The sequence below is a fragment of the Ranitomeya imitator genome, chromosome 2, assembly GCF_032444005.1.
Source record: "Ranitomeya imitator isolate aRanImi1 chromosome 2, aRanImi1.pri, whole genome shotgun sequence".
NCBI classification, from domain to species: Eukaryota; Metazoa; Chordata; class Amphibia; order Anura; family Dendrobatidae; genus Ranitomeya; species Ranitomeya imitator.
Genome location: NC_091283.1, coordinates 523,251,146 through 523,276,653, shown reverse-complemented (window position 1 = coordinate 523,276,653; position 25,508 = coordinate 523,251,146). Strand labels below are relative to the sequence as shown.

The window sequence follows — 25,508 nt, the reverse complement described above, 5'->3', positions numbered from 1 at the left end:
AAATATTGTTTTTATTCTGTAAAGTAGCAAAGCATAAAAATCTATATAAATCTGGTAATGCTGAAATAGTACTGATACGTTAAATAAATCAGACTTAACACTTTTACCGCACAGTGAACTGCGCTAACAAAATTAAGAATCAAATTAATAATTAAAATGCTGGTTTTTGATAACTGAATCTAAGAAATCAGAATAAAAAGTGATTAAAAAAAAGTTATGTGACCCAAAATGGTACCAAAAAAATCTAACTTGTCGCTCAAAAAATAAGCTCTCATACAGCTCTGGTCGCCAAAAATAATAAAAGTTAAAGCTCTCAGGAAAACCTATGTTATATATATAAAAAAAGCATTTTTACTGTGTGATAACAGCATACCATAGAAAAACAATATAATTATGGTATCACTGAAATCTCACTGATCCAAAGAATAAATCCGTCTTATCAGTTATTCCGCATGGTGAACCGCGCAAAAATAAAAATAAAAACTATTTTTGTACTGATTTGTTCATTCTGCCTCCCAAAAAATCAAAATAAAGTTCTGGTCAAATTTTTTTCTGCATTCTCCACTGAGCACTTACACTGGGTTTGACAAGTAACTCCCCAAAAATGCGATTGAGACGAAACCCCTGACAGAACCACTCACTTATGCAGATGGATTCACTTTGGACTCTTTCTAGTCTCTTTTCCGGCAATGACCCATCATTTTAGGTTCCTTTTTAGCGCACAAATGTGGTCGACCACCATTCTGTGAAAGACTAAAAAGATGGACATCACTGGAGCTGAAACAGAATTCACGACATCTCCATATTCCTCATTACAGTGAGTGGTTCTGTTGGGGGGTTTCGTCTGAATCACATTTTTGCGGAATTTACACTGACACCCCAACGCAAGTGCTCAGCATAGAACATAAGAATGTGATCCCAGCCTTATACAGAAAGCGATCAAAAAATGTTAAGTACCCCAAAATGTTAAATAATGAAAACCCTATATTTGGCACCTCATGGGCTCTACAAATGCGACATGGTGCTCTCAATCTATTCCAGACAAATTTACACTCCAAAAATCAAATGGCGTTGTTTCCTTTCAGAACCCTGCCATGTGCCTAAACAGCAGTTTTTTACCACATGTGGGGGTATCTTTGTGTTCGGAAGAAATTGTATAACAAATTATAGAATTTTTTCCTATTAATCATTGTAAAATTTATGAATTTGGGGCTAAAACAACATTTTAGCATAAAATAAACATAATTTTCATTTTCACATTCACATTTTAAAAACTTCTGTGAAGCACCTATAGGTCCAAAAAGCTCAACACACCCCTGGATGAATTCCTTGATGGGTTTAGTTTCCAAAATGGGGTCACTTGTGGGGGTTTCTGCTGTTTTGGTACCTCAGGGGCTCTGCAAATGAGACATGGTATCTACAATCTATTCCAGCCAAATTTACATTCCAAATATCAAATGTTGTTTCTTCCCTTCCGAGCCCTGCCAAACAGAACTTTTTGACTACATGTGGGGTAACACTGCGGTCAGAAGAAAGTGGATAACAAGCTGTGTGGTCCACCTTTTCGTGTTACCTCTTGCAAAAGTGAAATATTTGGAACTAAAACAATATTTCCTCTGATGACACTACGGAGCGGGAAAGAGCGTCGGCATGAATGTACTTCTCCCGGGAGAGAAAATGGAGGGTGAAATCGAACCGGGAGAAGAACAGGGACCATCTATCCTGGCGAGAATTTAGCTGCTGGGCAGTCTGTATATACACCAAGTTTTTGTGGTCAGTGTAGACTTTCAAGGAAAAACGAGCCCCCTCCATGAGGTGTCTCCATTCTGAGAAAGCCAACTTCATGGCTTACAACTCCTTGTCCCCGATGTAATAATTCCTCTTCGCTGGTGTGAAGGTCTTGGAGAAGAAGAAGCAAAGATGCTTCCGACCTTGAGCATCCTTTTGGAAGAGGACTGCTCCAGCACCGATGGATGAGGCATCCACCTCCATTATAAACGGCTTTTCTACATCGGGGCGATGTAGGATGGGAGCGATAGCAAAATGAGACTTAATAGAGAGGAAGGCCTTGGAGACCTCCTTCGACCACAATTTGGGATTTGCTCCTTTCTTGGTGAGGGCTACCAAGGGAGCTACCAAAGTTGAGAAGTGAGGAATGAACTGGCGATAATAGTTAATGAACTCAATAAAGCGCTGCACTGCTTTGAAAGAATGGGGTGCTTGCCAGTCCATCACAGCCTGTAGCTTGGCAGGATCAATAGCCAAACCCTGGGTGGAGATGATATAGCCAAGGAAAGGCAAGGACTCCTGCTCAAACACACACTTCTCCTGCTTAGCGTAGAAGGAGTTTGCCCGTAAGTGGTCAAAAACTTTGCAAACATCTCTCCGGTGGGAGTCAATATCTGGAGAGTAGATGAGAATATCATCCAAATAGACTACGACCGAGATGGTGAGCATATCCCGGAAGATATCGTTCATAAAGTCTTGGAAAATGGCCGGGGCATTACAGAGCCCGAAGGGCATCACCATATATTTATAGTGCCCATCCCTGGTGTTAAAAGCCATCTTCGATTCGTCCCCCTCACGAATGCGAATCAGGTTGTAAGCACCCCACAGATCTAGTTTAGTAAATACCCTTGCTCCCTGTAGCCTATCGAAGAGCTCAGATATCAGGGGCAGTGGGTATTTATTCTTAACGGTGATGGCGTTAAGACCCCTGTAGTCTATGCATGGATGTAGTTCTCCGTTCTTCTTCTGCATGAAGAAGAACCCCACCCCTGCAGGTGACACAGACTTCCTAATGAATCATCTTGTCAGATACTTCTGGATGTACTGAGACATTGCCTCCGAGAGATAACGGATAGACTTGACCCCGAGGAGACTCAGCACCAGGCAAGAGGTAAATAGGACAGTCATAGGGGCGGTGAGACGGAATGGTCTCCGCAGCCCTTTTGGAGAACACATCCGCATAGGGCCAATAGTGTTTGGGGAGAGAGGAAAGATCTGCGAGTACCTCAGTAGTAGCAACCTAAACACACTCCCTCTGACCTCTACCCTCACAAGATTCACTCCATCCCAAAATTCTGCCTGTGGACCACTCTATATGTGGGGAGTCATACCGTAGCCAAGGTATCCCTAACAGAAACTCATCAATTCCCTCAGGAATGACGAGTATGGAAATAATCTCCTGATGGTCGGAACAGGGGTGGCAGTGGACAAACTTGCTGCAGCCACGCTAGCAGCCTGAACAGCTTCTGCGGCAACATCCACAGCAGAGGTTGTGCGCTCGAGAGCTGCCAACCTGCCCTGCAGCTGCTGGATGTCCTGCAGCAGTTGCTGTTCGTCCGCCATTACTAGCCAGACCCTGGTGCTAGTATACTATGATATAATATAATATGCTAGTATAACGTACTGTTAGGGCTAGCAGAATGCACCAAATAAAGCGATAGATGCAAGGTGCTTTCACAGCCCGGGGTCCACCGTGCAGAGATGGTACCTGCTGCTATGTAATGGCAGATGGACGCTGAACTCACACGTGGCTTTGACTTCACCCTGTGTGAAATAGTAGCGAGCTCTGTTGCTTCACAGAGTCGCAAGGTACTCAGAGATTAATACCCTAACTAGGGTTGTGCTTGCTCTGAAACTCTTCTGTGCTAACCGCATACATGAAGGAACCAGATGCTAAGCCAAGCGGCTAATTGCCCCCACTGACACTAGCTGCCTGCCTGAGTGTACAGTCCCAGATCTAGACACACCACATGTAACCAGAGTGGTAGAGCATCCACTGGCATTAGCCATAAAGAAATGATACTAGCGCATGGCCGTGCGGCCATGTGAACCTGTTATAGTTGCAGCTTCTTCAGGACTTTCTAGTGGACCAATAGGAGCTGCTACAGGACCTGAACATGTGACCCCTGACCTCCAATGAGAGGTCTTCCCTTGGGCATGCTCAGAAGGAGAAAAGTAGGACTTAGTCCCAGAAGCATCTGCTCGCCGCTGACCAGTACTGGCTACAATGGCTGAGCCTGGAAGGGCAGCGGTAACCAAGAACAGAGTATCTGCCTGAACCAGATGCTGGCAGCCACATCTCCGCTGAGCAGGCTCCACTGTGGCTGGAGAAAAATGGGAGACCGCAGCGGAGATGGTTTGAGATTCCCCCTGTGCAGCGGTGGGAACTCGACACCTAACACGAAGCCTAAACAAAAATAAAAAATCTAAATTATTTTAAAATAATATTACTTATAAAACACAGAAAGAAAAACACAATAAAAATAAATAAAATGAACAAAAAGTGCTGTAATGAATCAACTCAGCACCATAATACAAGCAAATCTCAGGACCAAAGAACCCCTGACACACAAAACCTGAGAATATAGTACACTTGAGTGGTGAATTTATTACATACAAAGAATTTCTTATGGCAATAACAGCTGAAAAATAAAAGTTGACAAGAAAAAAGGCTGGAGAGGGCATGACGTGAAAAACCCAGGCGTTCCGTCATCACACGCATCTTGAATATTAGTTGAGGGAAGGGGCTGGGCTTTGTGCGTACAAAGGTGCTGACCACTTTGTAACTCAGAACTTTTGTGCATACTAATTGCTGTGTTGTCCTTTGTGTGCTTTATAAATAATATTACTTTTCTATTATATTTGTAATTACTTTTGTGAGGGCATGTCTGGTGCTGTATAGTGTGTTCACCTTCATGATCCCTTTTTTGTTTTAAACAGCTGAAAACCATATTTAGTTATCTATGAAATGATTTATGCCATTTCTCTGGCGAAGCAAAGGGACAGAATTTGGTTTCGTGCTTATTATATTTGTGTGTAAATTTCGTACTCTTGTCACTTTAGATAAATGGTAAATAAAGGGGGTAGGTTACTGTTGATGTGCTATACTTTATGCTATAAATTGGAGTAAATTATAGCTGAAAACTATGCTTTCTCATAGTTGGCATAGCTTTCAATTTCTGATACATGGGACATCTAAGATATGCTTAATTTATTATAAGGCATGCACTGCTTAATAGATTTGGCACCTTGTACTTCAGGTAATGTCAAAACAGCATAATGTACTAGACTAAATAAATTCCCCATAAATTTAAAATGTGCTTGGAACATCCTTTGCTGCTAGACCAGACTTGGCTATACTTTGGAACATCAAGTCTTCAACTGGAAAGTCAACAAAGTTGAAAACAAACAATTCTCTAAAACGTCATTGTATGATGTGTCATTGATTTTCCTTCAGTGGGTTAGTGGGCCCAGATCAGTCAATTAAAGGGAACCTGTCACCTGAATTTGGCGGGACCAGTTTTGGGTCATATGGGCGGAGTTTTCGGGTGTTTGATTCACCCTTTCCTTACCTGCTGGCTGCATGCTGGCCGAAATATTGGATTGAAGTTCATTCTCTGTCCTCCATAGTACATGCCTGTGCAAGGTAAGATTACTTTGCGCAGGTGTGTACTACGGAGGACAGAGAATGAACTTCAATCCAATATTGCAGCCAGCATGCAGCCAGCAGGTAAGCAAAGGGTGAATCAAACACCCGAAAACTCCGCCCATATGACCCAAAACTGGTCCCGCCAAATTCAGGTGACAGGTTCCCTTTAAAGACACAGTCAGACGTCCGATGTAAAAATCATGTTTCACCATTCTAAACAACACATTTTACAGCTCCAATAGTGGTGCTCTATAATATTCTTAGCACTTGTTTTTTACTTATCGGCACTTGTCCGAAAGTTTGATGGACCCAAGGTCAAAAGACAATCATTGAATTTGATTGTCTCTTGTGCGATTGGTTTACTCTTGCTTCTGACAATCATATTACTAAGAGTTCATAAGGTTTTCTTTACATATGAATTCACTAGATTTATCTCTTACTATCTTTTACAGACAGCAATTTTCTACTTGCAAATGGTCAAGTCCAACATGGTTTCCCTATTGTCTACTGCTCTGATGGCTTCTGTGATCTCACTGGTTTTGGTCGCACAGAGGTCATGCAAAAGAACTGTTGCTGCCGTTTCCTTTATGGGGTGGAGACTAGTGAGACTGTCCTTCAGGGTATTGAAACTGCTCTGGATGAGAAGCAGGAGTACCAGGCTGAGGTCTGCTTCTACAAAAAAGATGGTGAGTTCATAATTTCTCCAATTATTCTATGAATTGGTAAGAATCAATTTGCATGACCCGATCTATTGGTCATGATAGTGATCTCTGTCCTCTGGACGGGAGCCATGATAACCGCTCTTAACTGATGTTAACTGATGTTGTCCACAGCTCCTCTCTTGATTAGCTGCCCTGGTGTGATGTAGCATGTGCTTCATGCAACAACAATGACATCACACTCTTCAGGTAAGAGGCGGTTGTGAAGGCTCCCATCGAGCGTTCAGAGATTACTGATGTGGCCGATGGACCAGGTCATGTGAATCGATTCGCACCAGCTCTAATCACAAGCGATGATATAGTCATGCTTACGTGCTACATTTTCAGATCCTCAATTGTATCTTCTATATAAACAGGAGATCTCTTCTGGTGTCTCTTGGATATTGTGCCCATCAAAAACGAAAAAGGCGAGGTAGTACTATTTCTTTTTTCATTCAAGGATGTCACAGAGCATAGAATGAGGGCCCTACATGATAAGAAGGATGGTAAGCATAGCAACTAAAACTAAAAAGCGTAAAAAAAAATGAAGGTGCAATGTAGCAGACCTCGACCGCAGTACAAACTAAATGCAGTTTATGCCTTTTTTGATAGACAAACAAAAGAACCGTCGTCCTGGTGCTTCACATTTCAGCTCAGCAAGAAGGCAGAGCCGAACCATGCTTTGCCACCTAACAGGTCAAGTCACCGGACGAAACAAAAGCGACATAAAACTAAACAATGTAAGTACAAAGCTCAAATATCATGTAAAGTTTTGTCCAATTGAAATTTAATTAATACAAGTTTTTCGAATCATTAAAAGGAATTAAATCTAGATATTTATAACCGCATAGTTCTTACATTCATAATGTGGAGAAAGGTAGATAGATATGACCTGAGATTGAACAATGACAACGCTAGAACTGTTGTACTAGAGTTCCTGTCACCATGTGTATATAACAGAATGTATGGCCACGTGGATGGGAGCCTGCCTGTTGTTGACTTTACGGAACCTGCTACTTCCAGAAATACTATTTACCCCCAGATATAGTGGAAATCCGCAGGAAAATAGCATTTAAACTATGTCTGGTTGCCTTACTGGAGCCATGACTATGGTGAGAAAATGAAGTTTTATTTTGTTAGCCATTCGCTTCCAGTCATATTGGTGGTACAGGGCGCTTTTGCTGTCACCCTCACTAAACTGTAATCACTTTGATTGACAGACGGCTGTGTACACATACAATGGAGAACAGGGGAGTGATAACATCTGCATTCACTATGTAGTGAGTGGTGACTGATATAGTTCCCTGCCCCGTCCAGATGTCTGGAAGAAAGTGACTGCAGGGAGAAAAAAACTTTATTTTCTCCCTGTAGCCGCTGCTCCATTAAGTTAGCCAGACATGGTTTAATCACTATTTACCTGCAGATAATAACTATCTAATATATAAAGTTGAGTGTATGTATGTGTTTGTGTGTGTGTATGTATCAAGCCACACCCACTCCACATAGCCACACCCACTCCACATAGCAGGCACATGCCACATCTAGCTCCGTCGTGTCTAAAATGGAGTTGCCTCATGGATTGAGAAATGAGGGACAAAATGAGAGATGTCAAGAGGAAAATGAAAGAAGTGAGGTGCTGCTGCAGTATGAGGCTGTGTATAGAGAAAAGTGAAGTACTGCAGGTGGAGTCTGTGTTTAAGGCCACATTCAACGTTCGGTATTTGGTCAGTATTTTACCTCAGTATTTATAAGCTGTGAAGGAAACCCGGTTTCTCCCACGTCACCAATCCGTGACGTAACTACACAGGCACAGCTCTCTGGCGCCCCCTTAGTCTCTCAGGTCAATAAGGGAACTGCACCTAGAACAAATGACCACCGGTGAGGCCCTGTTACCCACGCTGGGTATTCTAAGATTCGCAATCAGAGTAAAAGGATCAGCTCAAAGTTAATTTATGATTTAATTGCCTTAAAGGCGCACTAGGTAATTACAAGAAATATACAGTAAAAATATATCAAGAGTTACAGTCAGAGTAAAATATAACAATACTAGTACAAGTCTTAGAGGTACAGTATAAAGCTGGAGGTCAATTTACCAGGTTGAAGGTCGCTTGTGGAGGCCCGGGAGCTCTGCGTTCCACAGGTATAAGACTTAGTTGCCGGGCAGCCCCCAGAAAGCTTGTGCTTGCTCCCTTCTGGCTGGCATATGCCCTCTTCGTTAGTTCATCGTCATCTTCTTCTGTTGAGTCTGTGTCCCACTCTCCAAGTGTACTCAGCTCTTAAACCTTCTGTGTCCCTCCCCTCTGTAACTGGGTGGGCTAGCAATCCCCACCCCTCAGCTTCCCTGCGACATCTGTATCTAATATCTAATAAATGGAATAACTACTCTCAGGGTGATCGGATCAGTACACGGGCGGTATCAGCGCATGAGGTTTGTTCTGACGGTCGTACAGGGATCAAAACTGGACCCATTCGGTCACTGTGGGATGCTGATCTCTATATCTCAGGTACCAGAACTCCCACGGACCCGGGAGTTGCACTGTCAGATGCGCAATTTCTTCAGGGCTATGATTTTTTATGAGCCTGGACCTCGGACGATGCATCCATAATTCATAATTTCATGGTGGAGACGGTCCGGCTGGGTAAATAATAGCCTTTGGCTCCTGTAGCCACCTGAAATGTACGCTTTAATTGAGCCCCCAGGCACCTCCATGCCCCCTGCTGGTGTGGCTTCCTCACTCAAGCTCTGAAGTACCATCTCCCTGCTATACTGCGCTCAGTTCATTACCATACTAAAAGGAACTTTATTCAGCATAGGGGAAAAGGGTGGTGGAGTGGAGTGTTCATCCCTGCAGACCTGTGACCAGGGGAATTCTGATATAGAACAAAAATGGAGTCACGCCAATCTCTGTTAGTATGCCCCGTATCCAAGATGGCGGCTGGTCCCGCATCACAAAAGCCAAAACCACAAGTGGGAGAAAAATACAGAATCGGGGACATGTTTCTAATAAACTTTTCCTTTGATTGTTTTACTCCAAGTTTTACAAATACTGAGGAAAAAATACTGACCAAATAACGTGTGAACGAGGTCTAATACTGTACAGGAGGAGATGACACAAAAGTATATACTATATACAGCGGAGATGACAGGGGACTAAGCTGCCTTTGTGAGCAGCGATACACGTGGGGTTATTACTTCACTGCCCCCTCTTCTTTTCCATCTGGACTTTTTCATGCTGTTCCACCCATGGCTCCCCCTTCTGAGCTGAGATCTGGTGACTATATTTTGCAACCTATAACCACTTAAAGCTATCATAATGCTCTCCTTAGCAAATCTCATTTTAGGTATCAGGCCGTATATTAGGAGGTTTCCTCCTTTTCTTGAGAATGATCTAGAAATCAGGCAGGATCTTAGGTCTATTGATATATATATATATATATACAGTGGGGCAAAAAAGTATTTAGTCAGTCAGCAATAGTGCAAGTTCCACCACTTAAAAAGATGAGAGGCGTCTGTAATTTACATCATAGGTAGACCTCAACTATGGGAGACAAACTGAGAAAAAAAAATCCAGAAAATCACATTGTCTGTTTTTTTTATCATTTTTTTTGCATATTATGGTGGAAAAAAAGTATTTGGTCAGAAACAAACAATCAAGATTTCTGCCTCTCACAGACCTGTAACTTCTTCTTTAAGAGTCTCCTCTTTCCTCCACTCATTACCTGTAGTAATGGCACTTGTTTAAACTTGTTATCAGTATAAAAAGACACCTGTGCACACCCTCAAACAGTCTGACCCCATACTCCACTATGGTGAAGACCAAAGAGCTGTCAAAGGACACCAGAAACAAAATTGTAGCCCTGCACCAGGCTGGGAAGACTGAATCTGCAATAGCCAACCAGCTTGGAGTGAAGAAATCAACAGTGGGAGCAATAATTAGAAAATGGAAGACATACAAGACCACTGATAATCTCCCTCGATCTGGGGCTCCACGCAAAATCCCACCCCGTGGGGTCAGAATGATCACAAGAACGGTGAGCAAAAATCCCAGAACCACGCGGGGGGACCTAGTGAATGAACTGCAGAGAGCTGGGACCAATGTAACAAGGCCTACCATAAGTAACACACTACGCCACCATGGACTCAGATCCTGCAGTGCCAGACGTGTCCCACTGCTTAAGCCAATACATGTCCGGGCCCGTCTGAAGTTTGCTAGAGAGCATTTGGATGATCCAGAGGAGTTTTGGGAGAATGTCCTATGGTCTGATGAAACCAAACTGGAACTGTTTGGTAGAAACACAACTTGTCGTGTTTGGAGGAAAAAGAATACTGAGTTGCATCCATCAAACACCATGCCTACTGTAAAGCATGGTGGTGGAAACATCATGCTTTTGGGCTGTTTCTCTGCAAAGGGGCCAGGACGACTGATCCGGGTACATGAAAGAATGAATGGGGCCATGTATCGTGAGATTTTGAGTGCAAACCTTCTTCCATCAGCAAGGGCATTGAAGATGAAACGTGGATGGGTCTTTCAACATGATAATGATCCAAAGCACAATGCCAGGGCAACGAAGGAGTGGCTTCGTAAGAAGCATTTCAAGGTCCTGGAGTGGCCTAGCCAGTCTCCAGATCTCAACCCTATAGAAAACCTTTGGAGGGAGTTGAAAGTCCGTGTTGCCAAGCGAAAAGCCAAAAACATCACTGCTCTAGAGGAGATCTGCATGGAGGAATGGGCCAACATACCAACAACAGTGTGTGGCAACCTTGTGAAGACTTACAGAAAACGTTTGACCTCTGTCATTGCCAACAAAGGATATATTACAAAGTATTGAGATGAAATTTTGTTTCTGACCAAATACTTATTTTCCACCATAATATGCAAATAAAATGTTAAAAAAACAGACAATGTGATTTTCTGGATTTTTTTTTCTCAGTTTGTCTCCCATAGTTGAGGTCTACCTATGATGTAAATTACAGACACCTCTCATCTTTTTAAGTGGTGGAACTTGCACTATTGCTGACTGACTAAATACTTTTTTGCCCCACTGTATATATATATATATATATATATATATATATATATATATCAATAGACCTAAGATCCTGCCTGATTTATGTATGCAGTATATATATATATATATATATATATATATATATATATGTATATATGTATATCCCTCTCTGAGATACTGTATGTACTGGCAATAATACAGCTTATATGTTTTTCCAATTCCAGCTCTGTTGTGGGACATTATTTATGCATACTTTATTTAGCTTATTTAAAGTTTGATTATATATTATCCATTATTGTTGTGGTGCATATTGCATATGCTGTTGGTTTGGTTCTCCAAATTTTGTGGTTTTATATGTATATTTGGACCTCTTGATAGGTCCAGTGAGTCCTATTTGTATATATGGGGGTGAAGTTTATTGGGTTGTGTGCTGTATTTTAAATGTTTTTATATTGATTGTTCTTGTCTTTTCTTCTTCCCTTTATCATGAGAAAGAAATTGCAGCATGCTGCGATTTTCTTGGTATCTCAAACGAGGTTCGCTAATGCAAGTTTGTGGGTGTGCTAAAAAAAACTGAATGGCACTCGATCCAAGCAAGTGCTATCCGATTTTTTTACACACCCATGTCCTTGAAAACCGGACATTTCAGCAGCTATGTGCAATAAAATCATGACAAATATAATTAGTACAGTGCTTGTGTAACTTACTCAACATGTACTTAATTCAATAAATATCTTTAAAAAATGGCGTGGAATCCCCTGAAATTTCATTAACCTGCAGAGGAAGAGTAGACAGCTGCGGGCAGATGTTTATAACCTGGGAAGGGGGTAATACCCATGGAGCTTTCCAGGCCATAACAATCAGCTCACAGCTGTATACTTAGGATTTACTGGTTATTAAAATTTGGATCCCACAAAAAATGAAGTAGGGTCTCCTATAATTTATAACCAGCAAAGGCTAGGCTAATAGTCTAAGAAGGGGCCATGGATATTGGCCCTCTTCCAGACTAGAAGCACCAGCTCTCAGCCGACCTTAAAATGGTGCATCCATAAGATGTGCCAATTCTAGCACTTAGCCTTGCTCTTCCCACTTGCCCTGGAGGGGTGGCAAGAGGAGTGATAGTTGGGGGGGTTGATGTCAGCAGACATCAAGACCAAGGATTAGTGATATAGAGGTGTCTATAAGATGCCCCTATTACTAACTCCATAGTGATATTGTGAAAAAATACACAGCCAGAATAAAATCCTCTATTTGAACAAATGACACAGACTCCTTTAATGAATCTAAATTTGCTAAAAACAGGCATACTCAAATCAACGCCCAATCCATTGAAGCCAATGTCTCCTGTAAAAAAATTAAAATAATAAACAACCATATCCCTCACTTGTCCGCCAAGAAGATTATAATCCAATTATCCCACGATGCATCTAGCTCTGCTACATCTAGATGGCAGGCTGCATTGTTGCATGATGCAACTATACAGCCTGCAATCCAGCAGACACTGAGCTGCGCATGCTTGCTCAGCTCATTGCCTCACGGTGAACTCCTCCGCTTAATTCAACTCAATGATGTCAGCATGAGCGCCGTGGGAAAAGTTCTAATGGCACTCCCACTGGCGTTATATATATATGTATATACACTGCCATTCAAAAGTGTTTTCCATGAAAACTCATACTTTTATTAATCAAATTAGTTGCCAAATGAATTGAAAATCTTGTCCAGACATTGACACGGTTCTAAAAAAAAGATTTTTATTTGAACTAATAATTTTCTAATTCAAACTTTGCTTTGATCAAAGAATGCTCCCTTTGCAGCAATTACAGCATTGCAGATCTTTGGTGTTCTAGCAGTTAATTTGCTGAGGTAATCTGGAAAAATTTCACCCCATGCTTCCAGAAGCCCCTCCCACAAGTTGGTTTAGCTTGATGGGCACTTTTTGCGTACCATACGATCAAGCTGCTCCCACAACAGCTCAATGGGGTTGAGATCTGGGGACTGCGCTGGCCACTCCATTACAGATAGAATACCAGCTGCCTGCTTATTCCCCAAATAGTTCTTGCATACTTTGGAGGTGTGCTTTGGGTCATTGTCCTGTTGCAGGATTAAGTTGGCTCCAATCAAGTGCTGTCCACAGGGTATGGCATGGTGTTGCAAAATGGAGTAATAGCCTTCATTATTCAAAATCCCTTTTACCTTGTACAAATCTCCCACTTTACCAGCACCAAAGCAACCCCAGGCCATCACATTATTTCCACCATGCTTGACAGATGACATCAGGCACTCTTCCGGCATCTTTTCAGTTGTTCTGTATCTCACAAAAGTTCTTCTGTGGGATCCAAACACCTCAAACTTGGATTTGTCTGTCCATAACACTTTTTTCCAATCTTCCTCTGTCCAATGTCTTTGTTCTTTTGCCCATATTAATCTTTTCCTTTTATTAGTCAGTCTCAGATATGTCTTTGTCTTTGCCACTCTGCCCTGAAAGTCAGCATCCCGGAGTCGCCTCTTCACTGTAGACGTTGACACTGGCGTTTTGCGTGTACTATTTAATGAAGCTGCCAGTTGAGGACCTGTGAGGTGTCGATTTCTCAAACTAAAGACTGTAATGTACTTGTCTTGTTGCTCAGTTGTGCAGCAGCTCCTCACACTTCTCTTTCTAATCTGGTTAGAGCCTGTTTGTGCTCTCCTCTGAAGGGAGTAGTACACACTATTGTAGGAAATCTTCAGTTTCTTGGTAATTTCTTGCATGGAATAGCCTTCATTTCAAAGAACAAGAATAGACTGTCAAGTTTCACATGAAAGTTCTTTTTTTCTGGCCATTTTGAGAATTTAATGGAGCAAACAAATGTAATGCTCCAGATTCTCAACTAGCTTAAAGGAAGGTCAGGTTTATAGGTTCTCTCATCAGCGGTGGAGTGGTATGTTGGCCCATTCCTCCATGCAGATCTCCTCTATAGCAGTGATGTTTTGGGCCCATCGCTGGGCAACATGGACTTTAAACTCCCTCCAAAGGTTTTCTATGGGGTTGAAGTCTGGAGACTGACTACTCCAGGACCTTCATAAGTGTCTTACGAAGCCATTCCTTCGTTACCCTGGCAGTGTGCTTGGGATCATTATCATGCTGAAAGACCCATCCACGTTTCATCTTCAATGCTCTTGCTGATGGAAGGAGGTTTGCACTCAAACTCTCAAGATACATGGTCCCATTCATTCTTTCATATACATGGATCAGTCATCCTGGTCCCTTTGCAGAGAATCAACCCCAAAGCATGATGTTGCCACCCCCATGCTTCACAGTAGGTATGGTGTTCTTTGGATACAACTCAGCATTCTGCCTCCTCCAAACACAATGAGTTTTGTTTCTACGTTGGTTTCATTAGACCATATGACATTCTCCCAATACTCTTCTGGGTAATCCAAATGCTCTCTAGCAAACTTCAGATGGGCCCGGACATGTACTGGCTTAAGCAGGGGTACATGTCTGGCAGTGCAGGATCTGAGTCCCTGGTGGTGTATTGTTACTGATGGTAGCCTTTGCTATGGTGGTCCCAGCTCTATGCAGGTCATTCACTAGGTCCCCCTGTGTGGTTCTGGAATTTTTGCTCACCGTTCTTGTGATCAATTTGACCCCACAGGGTGAGATCTTGCGTGGAGCCCCAGATCGAGGCAAATTATCAGTGGTCTTGTATGTCTTCCATTTTCATATTATTACTCCCACAGTTGATTTCTTCACACCAAGCTGCTTGCCTATTTCAGATTCAGTCTTCCCAGCCTGGTGCAGGGCTACAATTTTGTTTCTGGTGTCTTTCGACAGCACTTTGGTCTTCACCATAGTGGAGTTTGGAGTGTGACTGTTTGAGATGGTGGACAGGTGTTTTATATACTGATAACGAGTTCAAACAGGTGCCATTACTACATGTAATGAGTGGAGGACAGAGGAGCCTCTTAAAGAAGAAGTTACAGGTCTGTGAGAGCCAGAAATCTTGCATATTTTTAGGTGACCAAATACTAATTTTCCACCATAATTTGCAAAAATAAATCTTGCCAAATCAGACAAGGTGATTTTCTGAATTTGTTTTCTCATTTTGACTCTCATAGTTGTGGTCTACCTATTATGTCAGTTACAGACCTCTCTCATTTTTTAAGTGGGAGAACTTGCACAATTGGTGGCTGACTAAATACTTTTTTTCCCTACTGTAGGTGGATTAGTCGGGCAGCAGAGTTTAGGATAGATTAGAGAGGTTCGTGAGTGCTAGAGGGGAGGCCACAAAGCAGGAGGTTGTAATAGACGAGGCGGGAGATGATGAGGGCATGCAGTAGAGCTTTTGCAGATTCTTTAGTGAGGAATGTGCAGATATGGGAAATATTTTTGAGTTGGAGTAGGCAGAAAATGGAAAAGGCTTGGATATGTGGTTTGAAGGAGAGATCAGAGTCCAGGTTTATCCCGAGACAGCGAACTTGCTGGACTGGGGAGAGTGTAAAGCCATTGACTTTGATGGATAGGTCTGTTGGGGGGGTTTAGTGAGATGGTGCAAAGATGATAAATTCTTTTTGTCCATGTTAAGTTTTTAGAAAGCTAGCAGACAAAAAAGATGAAATAGCGGACAGACTTTGGGATTCTGGTTAGTAAGGAGTTAATATCAGGTCCAGAGAGGTAGATTTGTGCTTCATCTGCATAGAGGTCATACTGAAAGCCGTGGGACTCTATGAGCTGTCCCAGGCAGAAGGTGTAGATGGAGAAGAGCAGGGGTACTAGAACTGAACCTTGGGGGACACGACAGCTAGGGGGTGAGGTGGTGTGTGAGTGGGAGACGCTAAATGTCTGGTCTGTTAAGTATGAGGAGAGTCAAGATAGGGCCAAGTCTGTGATGCCAAGAGATGAGCGAATCTGTAGTAATAGAGAATGGTCCACTTTAGAGTTGAGCGACTTTTACTTTTTTCGGATCAAGTCGGGTTTCGCGAAACCGGACTTTGTCAAAAGTCAGGTCGGGTGAAATCGGCCGATTATTGCGAAAAGTCGGGGGCCGACTGAAACAGGACTAAACAGGCGGCATTGCTTTGTTCAGTGGAGGACAACTGTAATGAGTGGCAGACACAGTTAGTAGGCCCAAATAATAAAGTAGACTAAATGCAGTTCAAAATTGGTAACAGGACTAAACGGTCGGCATTGCTTTGTTCAGTGGAGGACAACTGTAATAAGTGGCAGACACAGTTAATAGGCCCAAATAATAAAGTAGGCTAAATGCAGTTCAAAATTGGTAACAGGACTAAACAGGTGGCATAGCTAGGTACAGGGGTGGGCTCCTCTGCTGAGTAGCAGACAGTGGTAATAGGCGCAAAGTATTAACTGGTCTAAATGGAGGCCAGGGCCCCTGTATATTTTATCATCTATCATTTCAACAAATTTGTATTGGCAGTGCCATTGAAGGATTTAACAGCACAGACTACACAGTGGGGGAGCAGGGAGAGGTAAGTATTGCAAGTGGTAGAGCACTGTTCGAGCTGGGGGGAACACTCTCTCGTGGGCGGCGGTACTGGCACAGGGCCCCTCACATTACGACGGTGTGTCTGACGTTGGTTGTGCCTCACCACCATCAGAGACACTTCATTGTACTATGAGGGATCCTGTGCCAGTGCCGTTGCCCAAGAGTGGGCCCACCTGTCCAGGCAAACGGCACTCGCATGGGTGCTTGCGCCAGGTGGTGACCACAGCCCTGTGGGGGGAGTCAGCCCATTTAGGGAGGTATAAAAATGGCCTATGGTGGACATTCAGCAGCTGCAAATGGAGGAATTGGAGAAGTCAGTAAGAGGAGGCCAAAAGCAAGACATTTTTCAGGCAAGCTACGTGTCAGCAGGGGAAGGTGGGGCAAAATAATTTGACCTCCAGCCTTAGGTGCTATTGTGCTTTTGCCACTACCACCAGATGCACCACCACCACCACCACCATCAGTACCAGCTGGCAACCACCGCCCAGGGGCTCTTCCACCAGACTTTCTCATTTTTTGGAAAATCTAACCAAAATAACAACCGTTATATGGTACTGTAAAACAAGGTAGAAGGTGTATATAAACGTGTTGAGAATTTAAATCTCCCTTTTTTTTGGCGAGACTGAACCAAAACTTAGGCCCAGTGTATATAACAACGCAATCTAAGTGGCAGAAAGTGGCTGGCTGACATACGACAAACTAACAGGACTGAAGTATATCCAATTTGTGAGAATTTGAATCTCACTTTTTTTGGGGGGAGACTGAACCAAAACTCAGGCCCTGTGCATAAAACAACACAATGTAAGTGGCAGAAAGTGGCAGAAAGTGGCTGGAAGATATATGAAAAAATACAAGAACTGTAGTACAATTTCAATCTCCCTACAATGATCTCAGGAAAAGTATGGCAGCAATAAAAAGGACTGCTGCACACAAAAGTATGGACAAATAAACAAGATAACTGCAGAAAAGAGCAACAGGATTTTTGCTTTTAAAAAAGCAGTTGGTTTGCACAGCGGCGTGCAAACAGCAATGCAGCTATCAGGGAGACTTATAAGCCAGCCTAATAAGCTACAGAGATGATGCACAAAAATATAGCCTCCATTGTCCCTGCAAAAAAATGGTGGTGTTGGACAGTGGAAATCGCTGCAGCACAAGCAGTTTGAGGGTTAATCTTCCCTCCCTAACTATATCCCTTCTTCTGATGAAGCTGCAGCAACCTTTCCCTATGCTAAGATCGGCAGAAGTAAGATGGCGGCCGGCGTGCACGCCCCTTTATAGCCCATGTGACGCTGCAGAAAGCAAGCCAATCATTGTCATACCCTTCACTAAAATGGTGGGGACCGAGACCTATGTCATCACACTGCCCACACTCTGCGTCCTCTTTCATTGGCTGAAAAATGGCGCTGAAAGCGTCATACGAAACGCGACTTTTGCACACAGATTGCCGACCTCGTGGCCGATCCCATACTAGGATCGGGTCGGGTTTCATGAAACCCGACTTTGCTGAAAGTCGGCGATTTTTAAATGTGTCCAATCCGTTTCGCTCAACCCAAGTCCACTTTGTAAAAGGCAGATGACAGGTCCAGGAGAAGGAGGACAGAGTAGTGTTACTTGGATTTGGCAGTTAGTAAGTCATTGGTGACTTTACTCAGGGCAGTTTCAGTGGAATGGTGCGGTTGGAAGTCAGATTGTAAGCAGTCAAAGAGGGAGCAGGAGGAGAAGTGGGAAGACAGTTCAAAATGGACGTGTTGTTCCAGTAGTTTTGAGACACAGGGAAGAAGTGATATAGGGCAATATAGACAAAGAGCATGCGTCAAGGGAGGGCTTTTTGAGGATGTTTTGAGGCATGTTTGAAGCATGAAAGAAAGACATCAGTTGTTAGTGATAGGTTGAAGAGATGGGTAAGGCTTGGGATGAAGACTGTGGTGGGGTTTGGGATGAGGTGAGATGGGGTCGGATCAAGTTCACAGGAGGTGAGATGTGATTTGGAGAGTAAAGAGGAAAGATGACCTACTGTAATAGTGGAGAAGCTGGTTTTGGAGGAGGAGGGCTAAGTAGTTATGAGGAGAGGCTATGGGTGCTGTAGGCCAAAGCTTTCTCTGATGCTATGTCTTCTGCTTGAAGAATGAGGCAAAGTCTTCAGCTGAGAGGAGAGGGAGGAGGTGCTGGTTGACAGAGTAAAGAATTGAAGTGTTGAATAGCTGTTTAGGGTCATGAGACAACATGCATGATACTAGTCCCATTTTTCTGGACTGAAATTAGACCTTTTTGTTTTTTAATGGTGATGGGTATGAGCCTTTAAAGAAAATGTGTTGTCAAAAAATAATCTATTGTTTAAATTTTCATGTTACATGTATGTATTTTTTTATTTTTGGCAATTTATTTTCATTTCATGAACTTTATCTTAAAAAAAATTGCAATCTTGCATTTTTCACACTATAATAGATAGGGTAATAGTCTGTTCATAGTGATTAAAGGGGTTATCCAGTGCTCGGAATTGTCTCTCCAGGGCTTGCATGTTATTATTATGTTATGCAATCCCTCCGAGCTCTGGCTTCACTCTCCCCACCTCTGGACCAATCGCATACATCCAGATGAATTGAGTCCTGCTGTTCTCTGATTTTCTCCAGTTGTAAGTGATATGTCCGAAGGTAAGGAGAGTAAAGCCAGAGCCGATTGGTTGCATGGATCGTATGACATAACAATAACACGCGAGCCTCCGGAGAGACAGAGCTGGCACCGGATGTGAGTATAAGTGTTATTATTTTACTGGGGACAAACATGTGGATTGAGAAGAGATTGTCTATGTAGCAGACAACTTAATGTACATGTGGATTTCCAGAAACAGGAAGTAAGAGTCTAAAAAGCCCCAGTGGCCAGTGTGAGAATTACAAGAATATTTATTTTTAATAGAAATTATATGTATAAAAAACATTGAAAACATTGTTTTAAAAATATATTTAACACAAAAACCTGATTTAAACAACAGGTCCTTTTTCTGATTACACAATCCCTTTAGATACCTTTGGTTTGAAACTGGCCAGACAATTATGAGAACTCCATTACCAGTTACTGAGGTCAATTTATTTTGACACCATGTGAAAATTCCTCTAGCATCTCAAGACTTGTGTATACCTCTGCGGGCCCGCGTCAAAGCAGGGGATCGGACCTCGGACGTACTATCCTGTCCGAGGTCACAAAGGGGTTAATATTTTCCATGGTATTCCCCTGAATATCTGTCATTGTCACATCATAGATGCCCAGGTGCTGACTCCGCAACAAATCAGGCAAATTACAGATAAGATTTTATCATGCAAAAAAAAAAGACAAAAGAAACTCTGTTTTTTTCCAGATTTTCATTTCTAAACATGAACCAGCAACATTGGTTTATTTTATATTATATTTTATATTATAGTCAGTGAGCTTAACCCCTTCACAAAAAGGCCAATTTCCATTTTTGCATTTTCGTTTTTTCTCCCCTTCTTCCCAGAGCCATAACTCTTATTTTTCTGTCCACATAGACATATGAGGGCTTGGTTTTTTTTTTGCAGGACGAGTTGTACTTTTGAATGACACATTCATTTTACCACATAGTGTACTAGAAAATAGGGAAAAAAAATCCAAGTGGTGAGAAATTGTGACAAAAACTGCAATTCTGACATTGGTTTTTGGGAATTGTTTTTACAATGTACATTTTGTGGTAAAAATTACCTTGCAGTATGATTGTGCTCATCAGTACGATTACGGCTATACCAAACATGTCCAGTTTTTTATTACTTTAGTGGCGAAAAAAAAATCAGAAGTTTGCCCCCATTTTTGGGGGGCTGTGTTGCCATTTCCCGAGACCCGTAATGTTTTTATTTTTCAGTCAAAGTAGCTGTGTGATGGATTATTATTTTTTCGTGACCAGACAATGTTTTTCATTGATTCTATTTTTGGATAGATGTGACATTTTGATTGCTTGTTATAGCATTTTTTGTGGAATTGCACTGATCAAAAAACCCCGTAATTTTGATGTTCTTGATTTTTTTTGTTTGGTTACTTATGTGTATTTTTTTAAAATGTAATATCTTTATTTTGAATGGAGCGAAACGGGCGTGATTTGATCGTTTATGGACTTTTTTTATTTTTTAAATATTTTTTAAAACTTTTTTACTTTTCACTGGTCTTGTTAGTTTTAGGGGACTTGAAGCTGTGAACACATGATTGTTTGTGCCATATACACAGCGATGCCACAGCATGTCTGCATATAGTGAAAATCACAGTTACCTTTAAAGCCCAGCCTCAGGCAGGGTATCAATAAGGCTACGTTCACATTAGCGTCGCGTCGCTGTTGCGTCGGCGACGCAGCGGCGACGCACGGAAAAACGCGCGCGTTTTGCAACGCGTGCGTCGTTTTTTGACGAAATCGGACGCAAGAAAAATGCAACTTGTAGCGTTTTCTTGCGTCCGACGCTAGCGTCTAAAACGACGCACGTGTCGGAAAACGCGCGCAAAAAGACGCACGCGTCCCCTATGTTAAACATAGGGGCGCGTCGCCGCTGCGTCGCCGCTGCATCGCCGACGCAACAGCGACGCGACGCTAATGTGAACGTAGCCAAAGCTCTATGAGGACATGCCTGGGGTCTACAGCAAACCTGTCGGCAACCTGCGATATCATACCGGTGCACTGATGGCCGCATGGAATGTCGCACCCACATGTCCAGCACGTGTTAAATGTTGTTGTCACACAGTTTGACAGCGCATTTAACAGGTTCGCAATTGCGAGCTCACACGATTGTTAGAGGCAGGTCCTGGCATTAATATCCAGCCATGACCTGTCAGGTATGGGGCGAGTTCACCCCATAATCCCACTCTATACACCCACATCCGACTTGCGCCGTACATGTTAGTCAGATGTCATTAAAGGGATAAAGGAGTTGTCCAACTTTTTAATACATGTAATTGGGGTTATACATTTTTTGGGGTGTCACTAAAAATTTGCCTTGTATGGCCTCAGTGCTGCACTGTCTATAGCTGGCTGCAGAATGAGTTAACTGGGAATCCGTCAGTCAGTTGCTATGACAATCTGATGGGTAGATTGTAATTCTTTTATCTGCCCTTTTCAGAGCTTCTCTCAGCTGATTTATTCCCACAGACCACATCAAAGTTGAAGGTGCTGGGAACAAAAGGATTGTAAAAACCAAATGGTGCAAAATTTTTAAGGAAACCCAATTGATTTTTTATTTAAATTCTTTTTTTTTTTTTACCAATTATATGGTGCCCAGTCCGTGGAGGAGAGTCTCCTCTCTTCCACCCTCGGTGCCAACCGCACATAATCTGCTTACTTCCCGCATGGTGTGCACAGCCCCATGTGGAAAGTAAGCAGATCAATGCATTCCTAGGTGTGCGGAATCCCCCAATTTCGCAAATTTAATGAACATGTTGCTTTTTTTCCCGCAATGCGATTTTTTCGCGGAAAAAAATGCAACATTTGCACAAGAAATGCGGAATACACTGTAAATAATAGGAGGCATATGTAAGCGTTTTTTTATAGTGAAAAAAACGTGAAAAATACTGAACGTGTGCACATGGCCTAAAAAGGATTTTTAGCCCCAAATACATGCATTGAAGTAAAGAAAACCCACCCTTTAATATGTCCCTACTGCTTTTCAAATACACATATATACACATGAAATCCTTAGATGCCCCATGAATGCCAATATCGGAAAGCAGTGAAGCTGGCACCCTGAGCGAGGCAGATATAGGATTTTTCGCTAACAGATGTTGCTTTGCTGAATAACCTTCGGCAGATCCTATCAGTCTCTCCATTAACCTCTGTTCTCTAATCTGGTCGCACCAGTCGGCTTTGATAAGGCATTTTTGTATGAGTACATCAGCAAAACATAGTCAGATGCATCTACTGCGAAGCCCCCAGAAAAGTCAGACCTGCCTAATCTGATTAGAACAGAAAGTGTAACAGATAAGCAGGATTATGGTACTCAATGGGCAGGATCAAAGGCGCAATTTGATTGGTTACTACAAGATTTCAGATCAGGCAGTGCTGACAATGTGACAGCGAGATGGTGAAGTGTAAGCGATAGATATCGCAATGGTGATAGAATGGAAGAGATAGCCGGTGACACTGTGACTCGTGTCAGATAAATGCGACCGGAAGGCGCATGATATCACGCTCAGAAAACCACGCCAATTACCTGCTTCTATTGTTGCCCAGATGGATCTTGAATTTCTTTGACTGCCTGTCCTTTAAAGGTACCTTCACACTAAGCGACGCTGCAGCGATACCGACAACGATCCGGATCGCTGCAGCGTCGCTGTTTGGTCGCTGGAGAGCTGTCACACAGACAGCTCTCCAGCGACCAACGATGCCGGTAACCAGGGTAAACATCGGGTTACTAAGCGCAGGGCCGCGCTTAGTAACCCGATGTTTACCCTGGTTACCATCCTAAAAGTAAAAAAAACAAACGCTTCATACTTACCTTCCGCTGTCTGTTCCCGGTGCTCTGCTTCTCTGTACTGGCTGTGAGCACAGCGGCCGGAAAGCAGAGCGGTGACGTCACCGCTCTGCTTTCCGGCCGCTGTGCTCACAGTGAGTGCAGGAAAGCACAGCGCCGGGGACAGACAGCGGTAGGTAAGTATGAAGCGTTTTTTTTTTACTTTTAGGATGGTAACCAGGGTAAACATCGGGTTACTAAGCGCGGCCATGCGCTTAGTAACCCGATGTTTACCCTGGTTACCAGCGAAGACATCGCTGAATCGGTGTCACACACGCCGATTCAGCGATGTCAGCGGGAGAGCCAGCGACCAAAGAAAGTGCTGGCCCTCTAGCCCCGACCAGCGACATCACAGCAGGATTCTGATCGCTGCTGGGTGTCAAACTGAACGATATCGCTAGCCAGGACGCTGCAACGTCACGGATCGCTAGCGATATCATTCAGTGTGAAGGTACCTTAAGTCTAACTGGGTATCCCAGTAATCTAATATGTATACCTTTATAGCAGAGCCAAGTTAGTTATTTAAAGGAAACGTGTCAGTACTATTTTAATACTGAAATAAGTGGTGTGGTGGTAAACGTCCTAGTACAACAATAAAAATGATGCCTTTTTTGTACTAGAAGCGCAATGCACCACCCAAGGCATATGTCTCCACATACTCCCCACACCGCTCATGTAATAACTACATACGTTAAGAATGTTTTTAACACTGGTTTTGCTATACCAGAACTAGTTAATACTGTTACAAACAATTACCCACTATGCAATGGCCATTATAACTAATAATACCACCATAGTCTGAAATTACACCGCCACACCATGATTACTCACCGTTACATACTGGGTAGCACAATAGCTAGGGTCTTGGGTTCAAATCCCACCAAGGAGAACATCTACAGGTGCTTCTCACAAAATTAGAATATCATCAAAAAGTTAATTTATTTCAGTTCTTCAATGCAAAAAGTGAAAGGCATATATTATACAGCGTTATTACAAACACAGTGATCTATTTCAAGTGTTTATTTCTGTTCATGTTGATGATTATGGCTTACAGCCAATGAAAACCCAAAAGTCATTATCTCAATAAATTAGAATACTTTATAACACCAGTGTGAAAAATGATTTTAAAATCCGAAATGTTGGCCTTCTGAAATGTATGTTCAGTAAATGCAGTCAATACTTTGTCGGGCTCTTTTTGCTTCAATTACTGCATCAATGCGGCGTGGCATGGAGGCGATCAGCCTGTGGCACTGCTAAAGTGTTATGGAACCCCAGATTACTTTGATAGCAGCCTTCAGCTCATCTGCATTGTTGGGTTTGGTGTCTCATCTTCATCTTGACATTACCCCATAGATTCTCTATGGGGTTAAAGTCAGGCGAGTTTGCTGGCCAATCAAGCACAGTGATACTGTTGCTTTTAAACCAGGTATTGGTACTTTTGGCAGCGTGGACAGGTGCCAAGTCCTGCTGGAGAATGAAATTTCCATCTCCAAAAAGCTTGTCGGCAGAGGGAAGCATGAAGTGCTCTAAAATTTCCAGGTAGACGACTGCGCTGACTTTGGTCTTGATAAAACACAGTGGACCTACACCAGCAGATGACATGGCTCTCCAAAACATCATTGATTGTGTAAACTTCAACCTCAAGCAGCTTGGATTGTGGCCTCTCCACTCTTCCTCCAGACTCTGGGACCTTGATTTCCAAATGAAATGCAAAATTTACTTTCATCTGAAAACAACACCTTGGACCATTGAGCAACAGTCCAGTTCTTTTTCTCCTTGGCCAGGGTAAGATGCTGCTGGCATTGTCTATTGGTCTTGAGTGGTTTAACACAAGGAATACAACACCTGTAGCCCATCTCCTGGATACGTCTGTGTGTGGTGGCTCTTGAAGCGAAGACTCCAGCAGCAGTCCACTCCTTGTGAATCTCCCCCAAATTTTTGAATGGCTTTTTCTTAACATTTTTTTCAAGGATGGAGTTATCCCGGATGCTGTGCACCTTTTTCTACCACACTTTTTCCTTCCACTCAACTTACCATTAATATGCTTGGATACAGCACTCTGTGAACAGCCAGCTTCTTTAGCAATTACGTTTTGTGGCTTACCCTCCTTGTGGAGTATGTTAATGACTGCCTTCTGGACATCTCTCAAGTCAGCAGTCGCCCTTGCATGTGTTTTTTGTTAATTATTCTAATTTACTGCGATAATGACTTTGGGGTTTTCAATGACTGTAAGCCATAATCATCAACATTAACAGAAATAAACACTTGAAATAGATCACTCTGTTTGCAATGACTAATATAATATACTAGATGGTGGCCCGATTCTAACGCATCGGGTATTCTAGAATATGCATGACAGAACTTGTTCAGTAAACATAAACGT

At 42.7% G+C, this 25,508-nt stretch overlaps 1 protein-coding gene across 1 annotated transcript in view; it reads left to right on the top strand.

Annotated features, from left to right (window-relative positions):
- The window catches only part of KCNH4 (potassium voltage-gated channel subfamily H member 4), a 373,359-nt gene that overhangs the window by 190,320 nt on the left and 157,531 nt on the right, over positions 1-25,508 (top strand). The window contains exons 2-4 of the mRNA XM_069751801.1: positions 5,890-6,123; positions 6,513-6,641; positions 6,748-6,875. Coding sequence (XP_069607902.1) covers positions 5,890-6,123; positions 6,513-6,641; positions 6,748-6,875 — 491 coding nt within the window. The remainder of the gene's footprint in view (positions 1-5,889; positions 6,124-6,512; positions 6,642-6,747; positions 6,876-25,508) is intronic.